General features: G+C 46.2%; 1 protein-coding gene across 1 annotated transcript in view; it reads left to right on the top strand.

Annotated features, from left to right (window-relative positions):
- The window catches only part of VWF (von Willebrand factor), a 1,017,342-nt gene that overhangs the window by 118,561 nt on the left and 885,687 nt on the right, over positions 1-13,094 (top strand). The window contains exon 8 of the mRNA XM_069228440.1: positions 633-755. Coding sequence (XP_069084541.1) covers positions 633-755 — 123 coding nt within the window. The remainder of the gene's footprint in view (positions 1-632; positions 756-13,094) is intronic.

Genomic DNA, 13,094 nt, shown 5'->3' with positions numbered 1-13,094 from the left:
CCTCCCTCATAAACCTTACCCATTGCAACCACAGCACTGCTCCCCATCTCTGCGTATCTCCTTCCTTCGCCTGTTCTTGCATGCTTTTTTGTAATAACTTACTGATCTACAGGATTCCCTTGACACGCAGCTAGATGGATAAAATTAATCTATAAATAGAATACATACATGCATGCCTTTGTGATACATTGAGTACTACTACAATTCTAATCATTACTTGATCCCTTCTAATGCCAAATATATTTCTTCAGAAAATGTTACCAGGGGACAAAATGCAGGATGAGCAATAGCAACCTATAAAATTCGTATCACACTGTTGCTGGTCAATGATGTAAGAGTTGTATTGGTCAAGTATCGGCAAAAGGAAACATAGGAAGAGTTCAGTCTCAGAATTAACCCTTGCATGCTTCAACAGAAAAGACACAAGGAGAAATACCATCATAATATCTGGCAGCTTCCAAACTGTAAACTGGTTAAGTACGTTGACGCTTGATCATATAATCATGCATGTGTCATAGAAACAGTATGGAATATCAAAACATAAATGACTACATGTCTATGATCAGTACTTGAAAGCACAATTTCCATTTCTTCAAATGATATAATACTGTTTCTCTGTTTTTTTCCGTTAGAACCGCAGTGCCCAGCCGGCATGGAGTACAATGAGTGTGTGTCCCCATGTGCCAAAACATGCCAGAGTCTGGACATCAACGAAATGTGTCAAGAACACTGTTTTGATGGATGCAGCTGCCCGGGTAAGTCTTTACATTTTTCAATTAATAAAAATAATCTCCTTCCCATGAAATTCAGTCCATAAATGTAACAAAGTCCTTTCCAGGGGGGATGCCCAAGATGACCTTCTTAAGATGTAATTTCTATTGGCAAAATATTTAACAACAACTAATATGGCCATTTTACATCGACTCTCCACCAATATATTTCTGTTTTTTTTAATTCAGCTAAGTGTGCACGATTGTGATCTTGTAGGATATTTACCACAACAATTCACTTGTGGCAATTTTTATGGCTCGCCTTCTGCACTCAGTGAGTGAATAGAATTGTTGAGTGCATCTTTGAGAACTAAATCCTCTCAATGCATTCCCGGTTTGAAGGCATGGCTCCTCAGGGAATTCAATGTACTTTTTTCTTTCTAACTAAACAATGAATGTTCTCAGAAATCGTATTCTAGATCGAAGCTCCTTGGTCTGCTAAAGATCACCCTCATTTAAAGTGCATCTACCTCCTTCTGAATTGCATCTACCTTCTTGAAATGCATCTACATCTTTTTTAAGTGCATCTACCTCCTTTTAAGTGCCTCTGCCTCCATGAAGTGCACCTTCCTCATTTTGAAGTACAGCTTTTACAGGGCATGTGGAGTAAGGTTTGGTTAGCTTACAAATCTCGTGTGGTAAGTCCACATACCGTAATGTAATGATGGCAGTGAAATATTAGTCATTATTGGGGACTTTTAGAAAATAGCACTCTAGATGCTTGAAGCAACTTAGAACCCCACTGACTGCACCCTCGAGGTTTGTTTGTGGCTGGCCCACCTAATTTAAAGATCCCACTCACACCTTGTGTTTTTATGTCTGAAAGTGCCTCTATCATTATGGATAAGCACTTTCAGATTAGATTGAAAGCTGGTCTTTTATGTCATGACAGCTGGGCAGTGAGTAGTTTTTTATTATTAATGAAGAATTGTCCTTTGATGTTTTGCCAGAGCATTGGTCTCTCACAACATGGCGAGTTTCCTGTCCGCTTTATTGCTAGTGTATAGTATATAATGCACTTGTAGTATGTTGGATGGGATATCCACCACATTTGTGGTTTAGTATCCCATCTGCAAACTCTAAATTCTAAATTACTTTAACAAATGTTAAGAAAGGCATACAGAAATGGCATAAGGGGCACTGGTCATAGCTCGGTAAAGTTGCTACTGTTAATAGGACTTTTTCCTACATTTATACATTTACTGTACTAAGCCCTCACCCCATACTTACTCAGCATTTTTAGGAGGCCATCAACAACTTTATATTGGGAAGCAAATACCCAAGAATTGTAATTAACACCTGTTCTGAACAAAAGGGGACTCTGGCATTACTGAGTCTTCTTTGTTACTTCCAGGAAGCCAGTACTATTTAGTGGACCCTCCACAGTGCTATTTAGGAGAAAATTAAGATCACAAAGCAATGGTGCTTAACTGACAACTTGATTTTTGGCACCTTGCTTTGGAATGGTAGAGTGGCTTGGGAAACCACCCAGAAGCTGGGGCCTATACTTCTACCAAAAAAGAGTGACTGTAGATGTGTAGGACAAAATAATACTGAATTATGTCTTACCATTTACTCTGGTCTTCACTCCCATATGTGACAATCCAGACTTCACACCAGGTTTAGGCATGAGTGGTATCAAAACTTGCAGTGATACTAGGTGCCCTTATGATTGGCCCGCTTATTTGTGATGTCAAAATTAAAATGTATGAAAGATGGAACACTTATGCGATGACCAAGTAAGACAACTGGTTTTGCATCCTTTGGGGTTGCACGTGATCTTACTGCTTCCAAACCGTAGATTAAAAAAATTGAGATTTTGTTAATCATATGCTCTCAGCAGACAATTGCATGCTCTTTTTAGTGTTGGCTCAAAGTAAAAGCCCTGACCAGAAATAGTGAAAGAGGGAGACGAACAGGAAACTCTTAGGGAAGAACTAGGAGGAAATCCATGTTAGAGCAGGCTGGAAATTGGGTTGCTGATTGAAGAGGATGAAACCCTACTCAAGCAATGACCACAATTTCTGTCAAGCAAATGTCAGGCTTAACTTAGAGGCAATATGCAAATTATTTATGAAGCATTGCTAACACCACTAAAGTGGAAACACAATACAAGGAAAATCCCACAGCAATTTAGAAAATTAGAATAAAATTTAATAAATTATTGGGACCAAAACTCGTAGAACTGAGATATGCAATTTAAATTATTTATGTGAAAATGGTACCTAGTAGATAGCAGCAGTTCCGAGAAGCTGCGAGGTTACGGTGCAGAGTCCTGTGTTATCTTCGAGGTTACCATCAACAACATGCTTGCGATGTGAAGGTTTGCATCATGGATGCGCCACGCAGCAGTGATTCTGAGGAGACTGTGAGCTGTGATGCGAAATCTGGCATTGGCGATGCATCACACTGTGGTGAGTCTGATGCAGCAGCAAGGAGATGCATCATGTTGTGTAAGTTCTCTTTCACAGGACCACAGCTGGGCTTGCAGAACGCCTTCAGGCCCACTTCCAAGGAGCCAGAACTGGGGTGGCACCAGTTGAGGGGGTAATCCCACAGCAGGCAGAGTACAGGTGCTGGGATCAAGGTAGTTGGAGCCTTTTCTGTCTATGAGGTTCTGATCAGGAGGCCAGCCAGATAGCTCTTAGAGTCACTCTGGTGTGCCTGGGTTCAAGAAGCAGGTCTTGTCCTCCACTCAGGCAGCAAGGCAACAGAGCACCAGTCCTCTTGCAGAACAGCACAGCAATGCTTCCGAGTCTTCCACAGTTCCAGAGGTATACTGAAGAGTTGGTTCTGAGAGTCCATTATTTATACCTGGTGCCTACTTTGAAGTAGGAGAAGGTATTGGAGGTTTTCACCCACAGAGGCATCTGCAATTTCCTGCCCCCTGCCCTAGCCCCAGCATGTCTGGGTTCACAAAAGACAAGTGTCAAACCCTTTGTGACTGTGCTCAGGCAGAGACTTTGTGATGTTCAAGTGTGGTAAGTGGCAGTTCCTTCCCTTTATTAAGGGCCTGATTTACAGTTTGGTGATGGGTTACTCCGTCACAAACATGACGGATTACAATTTTCATAGGACGTGATGGAATTGTTATAAGGAGGACAGGATATCTGTCAAGTTTGTGAAGGAGTAACCCCATCCACCACACTCTAAATCAGGCCCTAAGTCAGAGATGAATCTAGAAAAAGTAAAGCTGCATTGAAAAGTAACAGTTTGTGGTAGACCGGGACATAGGCACAATTTCTGGTTACCCTGTGCCCATTTCCATTTGTAGCACTTTTTCTTTGCTTTACTGTAAAAATTCATTACAGCCCTAAATAAAATACAAATGACTAAACCATTCTTTCAATAGGAGGGTCTCTGCCTCTTCCTTAACTATACTGCCATTTAGATGAGGTTTCAGCTTCCCTGTTAGGGTGAAATCTGGTTCCCTCACCGGCTGGGGTTGAAGCTTGAAAGCCTAGGAAGACCCTGGGAATAAATAGGAGCACATCCCTGTCAGGCCCCATTTTGCATCTCCAACATAAACAAGGTAGAGTTGAAGCGACTATTGTTGTACCAACTGTTCCTTTCCCCTCTCAGATGGCTAATCTCTGCTAAGTGACCAGTTGGTGACAATATCCCTAACTTCCTGGGGCCAGAGTGAACGCCATTGTGCTCTGGAGGACAAGGATGTTAACTCCAGATAGGAACATATATTGACATGTACTGCCTAATCCAGTTTTGGCTCAGTTAGCACAAAGCACATTTTATAAAATTACTTTTCCACTCAAGTTATTGCCGTTACTAAAAAAATCTGGCTTCACCATTGTAGGAAGTTGGCTCTTTATGCACTATTTCAAAGTAAGGAATAGTATGCACAGAGTCCAAGGGTTCCCCTTAGAGGTAAGATAGTGGCAAAAAGAGATAATTCTAATGCTCTATTTTGTGGTAGTGTGGTCGAGCAGTAGGCTTATCAAAGGAGTAGTGTTAAGCATTTGTTGTACATACACACAGGCAATAAATGAGTGTAAGGAAATGCCTCCTTGGCATGGTTACCCCCTGACTTTTTGCCTTTGCTGATGCTATGTTTTGAATTGAAAGTGTGCTGAGGCCTGCTAACCAGGCCCCAGAACCAGTGTTCTTTCCCTAACCTGTAATTTTGATTCCACAATTGGCACACCCTGGCATCCAGATAAGTCCCTTGTAACTGGTACCTCTGGTACCAAGGGCCCTGATGCCAGGGAAGGTCTCTAAGGGCTGCAGCATGTATTGTGCCACCCTGGAGACCCCTCACTCAGCACAGACACACTGCTTACCAGCTTGTGTGTGCTAGTGAGAACAAAATGAGTAAGTCGACATGGCACTCCCCTCAGGGTGCCATGCCAGCCTCTCACTGCCTATGCAGTATAGGTAAGACACCCCTCTAGCAGGCCTTACAGCCCTAAGGCAGGGTGCACTATACCATAGGTGAGGGTACCAGTGCATGAGCACTGTACCCCTACAGTGTCTAAGCAAAACCTTAGACATTGTAAGTGCAGGGTAGCCATAAGAGTATATGGTCTGGGAGTCTGTTTTACACGAACTCCACAGCACCATAATGGCTACACTGAAAACTGGGAAGTTTGGTATCAAACTTCTCAGCACAATAAATGCACACTGATGCCAGTGTACATTTTATTGTAAAATACACCACAGAGGGCACCTTAGAGGTGCCCCCTGAAACTTAACCGACTATCTGTGTAGGCTGACTGGTTCCAGCAGCCTGCCACACTAGAGACATGTTGCTGGCCCCATGGGGAGAGTGCCTTTGTCACTCTGAGGCCAGTAACAAAGCCTGCACTGGGTGGAGATGCTAACACCTCCCCCAGGCAGGAGCTGTAACACCTGGCGGTGAGCCTCAAAGGCTCACCCCTTTGTCACAGCCCAGCAGGTCACTCCAGCTAGTGGAGTTGCCCACCCCCTCCGACCACGGCCCCCACTTTTGGCGGCAAGGCTGGAGGAAACAAAGGAAACAGCAAGGAGGAGTCACTGGCCAGTCAGGACAGCCCCTAAGGTGTCCTGAGCTGAAGTGACTCTAACTTCTAGAAATCCTCCATCTTGCAGATGGAGGATTCCCCCAATAGGATTAGGGATGTGACCCCCTCCCCTTGGGAGGAGGCACAAAGAGGGTGTACTCACCCTCAGGGCTAGTAGCCATTGGCTACTAACCCCCAAGACCTAAACACGCCCTTAAATTTAGTATTTAAGGGCTCTCCCTGAACCTAGAAACTAGATTCCTGCAACTACAAGAAGAAGGACAGCAAAGCTGAAAAACCCCTGCAGAGGAAGACCAGAAGACACCAACTGCCTTGGCCCCAGAACTCACCGGCCTGTCTCCTGCCTTCCAAAGAACGCTGCTCCAGCGACCTCTGAATCCTCTGAGGACTGCCCCGCTTCGAAGAAGACAAGAAACTCCCAAGGACAGCGGCACTGCTCCAAAAGAACTGCAACTTTGTTACAAGGAGCAGATTTAAAGACCCCTGCAACTCCCCGCAAGAAGCGTGAGACTTGCAACACTGCACCCGGCGACCCCGACTCGACTGGTGGAGAACAAACAGCTCAGGGAGGACCCTCCGGCGACTCTACGACTGTGAGTAACCAAAGTTGTCCCCCCTGAGCCCCCACAGCGACGCCTGCAGAGGGAATCCCCAGGCTCCCCCTGACCGCGACTGTCTGAACTCCATTTCCCGACGCCTGGAAAAGACCCTGCACCCGCACACCCCAGCGCCTAAAGAAACAGAACTTCTGTGCAGGAGTGACCCCCAGGAGGCCCTCTCCCTTGCCTAGGTGGTGGCTACCCCGAGGAGCCCCCCCCTTGCCTGCCTGCACCGCTGAAGAGACCTCTTGGTCTCCCATTGAAAACTGAAGGAAACCCAACGCTTGTTCCCACACTGCACCCGGCCGCCCCCGCGCTGCTGAGGGTGTACTTTCTGTGCTAACTTGTGTCCCCCCCAGTGCCCTACAAAACCCCCCTGGTCTGCCCTCCGAAGACGCGGGTACTTACCTGCAGGCAGACTGGAACCGGGGCACCCCCTTCTCTCCATTGAAGCCTATGTGTTTTGGGCACCTCTTTGACCTTTACACCTGACCGGCCCTGAGCTGCTGGTGTGATAACTTTGGGGTTGCTCTGAACCCCCAACGGTGGGCTACCTTGGACCAAAAACTGAAACCTGTAAGTGTCTTACTTACCTGTAAAAAATTACAATAACTTACCTCCCCCAGGAACTGTGAAAATTGCAGTGTCCACTTTTAAAACAGCTTATTGTGTTTTATGACAAAAGTATACATGCTAATGTAATGATTCAAAGTTCCTAGAGTACTTACCTGTAATACCTTTCAAATGAGTTATTACTTGTAAAATTTGAACCTGTGGTTCTTAAAATAAACTAAGAAAAGATATTTTTCTATAACAAAACCTTTTGGCTGGATTTGTCTCTGAGTGTGTGTACCTCATTTATTGTCTATGTGTATGTACAACAAATGCTTAACACTACTCCTTGGATAAGCCTACTGCTCAACCACACTACCACAAAATAGAGCATTAGTATTATCTCTTTTTACCACTATTTTACCTCTAAGGGGAACCCTTGGACTCTGTGCATGCTATTCCTTACTTTGAAATAGCACATACAGAGCCAACTTCCTACATTGGTGGATCAGCGGTGGGGTACAAGACTTTGCATTTGCTGGACTACTCAGCCAATACCTGATCACACGACAAATTCCAAAAATTGTCATTAGAAATTGATTTTTGCAATTTGAAATTTTTCTAAATTCTTTAAAGTCCTGCTAGGGCCTTGTGTTAGTCCCTGTTAGCATTTCTTTTAGAGTTTAAAAGTTTGTAAAAGTTTGAATTAGATTCTAGAATCAGTTTTAGTTTCTTAAAAAGCATTCCAACTTTTAGAAGAATAATGTCTAGTACAGATATGAATGTGGTGGAACTCGACACCACACCTTACCTCCATCTCCAGATGAAAGAGCTAAGGTCACTCTGTAAAATAAGAAAAATAACAATGGGCTCCAGACCTACCAAACTACAGCTCCAGGAGCTGTTGGCAGAGTATGATAGAGCCAACCCCTCTGTGGATAACACAGATGAAGATGATAGTGAATTGGAGGAAGATTCCCCCCTACCAGTCCTATCTAGGGAGGACAGGGCCTCTCAAGCCCTGACTCCAAAAATACTAGTCAGAGATGCTGGCTCCCTCACAGGAGGGACCAGCACCTCTGAAGTCACTGAGGATAACTCCAGTGAAGAGGACATCCAGTTAGCCAGGATGGCCAAAAGATTGGCTTTGGAAAGACAGATCCTAGCCATAGAAAGGGAAAGACAAGAGATGGGCCTAGGACACATCAATGGTGGCAGCAACATAACTAGGGTCAGAGATTCTCCTGACATGTTGAAAATCCCCAAAGGGATTGTAACTAAATATGAAGATGGTGATGACATCACCAAATGGTTCACAGCTTTTGAGGGGGCTTGTGAAACCAGAAAAGTGAACAAATCTCACTGGGGTGCTCTCCTCTGGAAATGTTCACAGGAAAGTGTAGGGATAGACTCCTCACACTCTCTAAAAAAGATGCAGAATCTTATGACCTCATGAAGGGTACCCTGATTGAGGGCTTTGGATTCTCCACTGAGGAGTATAGGATTAGATTCAGGGTGGCTCAAAAATCCTCGAGCCAGACCTGGGTTGACTTTGTACACTACTCAGTAAAAACACTAGATGGTTGGATTCAAGGCAATGGTGTAAATGATTATGATGGGCTGTACAATTTGTTTGTGAAAGAACACCTATTAAGTAATTGTTTCAATGATAAACTGCATCAGCATCTGGTGGACCTAGGACCAATTTCTCCCCAAGAATTGGGAAAGAAGGCGGACCATTGGGTCAAGACTAGGGTGTCCAAAACTTCCACAGGGGGTGACCAAAAGAAAAGGGTCACAAAACCTCCCCAGGGGAAGGGTGGTGAGACAACCAAAAACAAAAATAGTAAAGAGTCTTCTACAGGCCCCCAAAAACCTGCACAGGAGGGTGGGCCCAGAGCCTCTTCACAAAACAATTCTGGGTACAAGGGTAAAAACTTTGATCCCAAAAAGGCCTGGTGTCGTAACTGTAATCAGTCTGGACACCAAACTGGAGACAAGGCCTGTCCCAAGAAAGATACCACTTCTAACTCCCATCCAGCTAAAACTGGAATGGCCAGTCTCCAAGTGGGATCAACAGTGTGCCCAGAGCAAATCAGGTGTCACACTGAAGCTACATTAGTCTCTGAGGGTGGGGTGGATTTAGCCACACTGGCTGCCTGGCCCCCTAACATGCAAAAATACAGGCAGCAGCTCTTAATTAATGGGACAAGTGTAGAGGGCCTGAGGGATACAGGTGCCAGTGTCACCATGGTGACAGAGAAACTGGTTTCCCCTGGCCAATACCTGACTGGACAAACCTATCCAGTCACCAATGCTGACAATCAAACTAAAGTGCATCCCATGGCAATGGTAACTTTAGAGCGGGGAGGGGTCAATGGCCTGAAACAGGTGGTGGTCTCCTCAAATATCCCAGTAGACTGTTTGCTTGGAAATGACCTGGAGTCCTCAGCATGGGCTGAGGTAGAACTGAAAACCCATGCAGCCATGCTGGGTATCCCTGAACTGGTGTGTGTCAAGACTAGGGCACAGTGCAAGGCACAGGGTGAAAAAGTAGAGCTGGAGTCTGGAAGAATGGCCCAGCCTACCAAGAGAAAAGGAAAGTCAGTTGGGAAACCAACTGCAACACAACACCAAAAAGAGAACCTCTCTTCTCAGGAAGAAGTTCTGCCCTCTGAGGGAACTGAGCCTATGGAGCTGGAACCTTACCAGGTTGAGCTCTTAGGCCCAGGGGGACCCTCAAGGGAAGAGTTGTGTAAGGGACAAGAAACCTGTCCCTCTCTTGAAGGCCTTAGGCAGCAAGCTGCTGAAGAGTCCAAAGGCAAGAAAAATGGAACGCATAGGGTCTATTGGGAAGATGGACTCCTGTACACTGAGGCCAGAGATCCCAAACCTGGTGCCACTAGAAGAGTGGTAGTGCCTCAGAGTTTCAGAGAGTTTATTCTGACCTTAGCCCATGACATTCCCCTTGCTGGGCATTTGGGACAAACCAAGACGTGGGAGAGGTTAGTCAACCACTTCTACTGGCCCAATATGTCCCAGAAGGTTAAGGAGTTTTGCCTCTCCTGCCCCACCTGTCAAGCCAGTGGTAAGACAGGTGGGCACCCAAAGGCCCCCCTCATTCCACTTCCAGTGGTGGGGGTCCCCTTTGAAAGAGTGGGAGTGGACATAGTTGGTCCACTAGAACCTCCCACAGCCTCAGGAAATATGTACATCCTAGTAGTAGTGGATCATGCTACTAGGTATCCTGAAGCTATTCCCCTTAGGTCGACTACTGCCCCTGCAGTAGCCAAGGCCCTCATTGGTATCTTTACCAGAGTGGGTTTCCCTAAGGAGGTGGTTTCTGACAGAGGTACTAACTTCATGTCAGCTTACCTAAAACACATGTGGAATGAGTGTGGAGTGACTTATAAATTCACTACACCATATCATCCACAAACTAATGGCCTTGTTGAGAGATTCAACAAGACATTAAAGGGCATGATCATGGGGCTCCCAGAAAAACTCAAAAGGAGATGGGATGTCCTCCTGCCATGTCTGCTTTTCGCCTACAGGGAGGTGCCTCAGAAGGGAGTAGGGTTCTCACCCTTTGAACTTCTGTTTGTTCACCCTGTAAGGGGACCACTTGCTCTTGTTAAAGAAGGCTGGGAGAGACCTCTTCATGAGCCTAAACAAGACATAGTGGACTATGTACTTGGCCTTTGCTCAAGAATGGCAGAGTACATGGAAAAGGCAAGTAAAAACCTTGAGGCCAGCCAACAACTCCAGAAGTTGTGGTATGACCAAAAGGCTGCACTGGTTGAATTCCAACCAGGGCAGAAAGTCTGGGTTCTGGAGCCTGTGGCTCCCAGGGCACTCCAGGACAAATGGAGTGGCCCTTACCCAGTACTAGAGAGGAAGAGTCAGGTCACCTACCTGGTGGACCTGGGCACAAGCAGGAGCCCCAAGAGGGTGATCCATGTGAACCGCCTTAAGCTCTTCCATGACAGGGCTGATGTAAATCTGTTGATGGTAACAGATGAGGACCAGGAAGCTGAGAGTGAACCTCTCCCTGATCTCCTCTCATCAGACCCTAAAGATGGCTCAGTGGATGGAGTGATCTACTCAGACACCCTCTCTGGCCAACAGCAAGCTGACTGTAGGAAGGTCCTGCAACAGTTTGCTGAACTCTTTTCCCTAACCCCTGGTCAGACACACCTGTGTACCCATGATGTGGACACAGGAGACAGCATGCCTGTCAAAAACAAAATATTTAGACAGTCTGATCAAGTTAAGGAGAGCATCAAGGTGGAAGTCCACAAGATGATGGAATTGGGAGTAATAGAGCACTCTGACAGCCCCTGGGCTAGCCCAGTGGTCTTAGTCCCCAAGCCTCACACCAAAGATGGAAAGAGAGAGATGAGGTTTTGTGTGGACTACAGAGGTCTCAACTCTGTCACCAAGACAGATGCCCATCCCATTCCTAGAGCTGATGAGCTCATAGACAAATTAGGGGCTGCCAAATTCTTAAGTACCTTTGACTTAACAGCAGGGTACTGGCAAATCAAAATGGCCCCTGGAGCAAAAGAAAAGACAGCATTCTCCACACCTGATGGGCATTATCAGTTCACTGTTATGCCCTTTGGTGTAAAGAATGCCCCTGCCACCTTCCAAAGGTTGGTGAATCAAGTCCTTGCTGGGTTGGAATCCTGTAGTGCAGCTTATCTTGATGATATTGCTGTCTTCAGCTCCACCTGGCAGGATCACCTGGTCCACCTGAAGAAGGTTTTGAAGGCTCTGCAATCTGCAGGCCTCTCTATCAAGGCATCCAAATGCCAGATAGGGCAGGGAACTGTGGTTTACTTGGGACACCTTGTAGGTGGAGGCCAAGTTCAGCCACTCCAACCCAAGATCCAGACTATTCTGGACTGGGTAGCTCCAAAAACCCAGACTCAAGTCAGGGCATTCCTTGGCTTGACTGGGTACTATAGGAGGTTTGTGAAGCGATATGGATCCATTGTGACAGCCCTCACAGAATTGACCTCCAAGAAAATGCCCAAGAAAGTAAACTGGACTGTAGAGTGCCAACAGGCCTTTGACACCCTGAAACAAGCTATGTGCACAGCACCAGTTCTAAAAGCTCCAGATTACTCCAAGCAATTCATTGTGCAAACAGATGCCTCTGAACATGGGATAGGGGCAGTTTTGTCCCAAACAAATGATGATGGCCTTGACCAGCCTGTTGCTTTCATTAGCAGGAGGTTACTCCCCAGGGAGCAGCGTTGGAGTGCCATTGAGAGGGAGGCCTTTGCTGTGGTTTGGTCCCTGAAGAAGCTGAGACCATACCTCTTTGGTACTCACTTCCTAGTTCAGACTGACCACAGACCTCTCAGATGGCTGATGCAAATGAAAGGTGAAAATCCAAAACTGTTGAGGTGGTCCATCTCCCTACAGGGAATGGACTTTGTAGTGGAACACAGACCTGGGACTACCCATGCCAATGCAGATAGCCTTTCCAGGTTCTTCCACTTAGAAAATGAAGACTCTCTTGGGAAAGGTTAGTCTCATCCTCTTTCGTTTGGGGGGGGGGGTTGTGTAAGGAAATGCCTCCTTGGCATGGTTACCCCCTGACTTTTTGCCTTTGCTGATGCTATGTTTTGAATTGAAAGTGTGCTGAGGCCTGCTAACCAGGCCCCAGCACCAGTGTTCTTTCCCTAACCTGTACTTTTGATTCCACAATTGGCACACCCTGGCATCCAGATAAGTCCCTTGTAACTGGTACCTCTGGTACCAAGGGCCCTGATGCCAGGGAAGGTCTCTAAGGGCTGCAGCATGTATTGTGCCACCCTGGAGACCCCTCACTCAGCACAGACACACTGCTTACCAGCTTGTGTGTGCTAGTGAGAACAAAATGAGTAAGTCGACATGGCACTCCCCTCAGGGTGCCATGCCAGCCTCTCACTGCCTATGCAGTATAGGTAAGACACCCCTCTAGCAGGCCTTACAGCCCTAAGGCAGGGTGCACTATACCATAGGTGAGGGTACCAGTGCATGAGCACTGTACCCCTACAGTGTCTAAGCAAAACCTTAGACATTGTAAGTGCAGGGTAGCCATAAGAGTATATGGTCTGGGAGTCTGTTTTACACGAACTCCACAGCACCATAATGGCTACACT

The sequence above is a fragment of the Pleurodeles waltl genome, chromosome 4_1 (assembly GCF_031143425.1).
Source record: "Pleurodeles waltl isolate 20211129_DDA chromosome 4_1, aPleWal1.hap1.20221129, whole genome shotgun sequence".
Taxonomy (NCBI): Eukaryota; Metazoa; Chordata; class Amphibia; order Caudata; family Salamandridae; genus Pleurodeles; species Pleurodeles waltl.
This window is presented reverse-complemented; position numbering and strand designations above follow the sequence as displayed.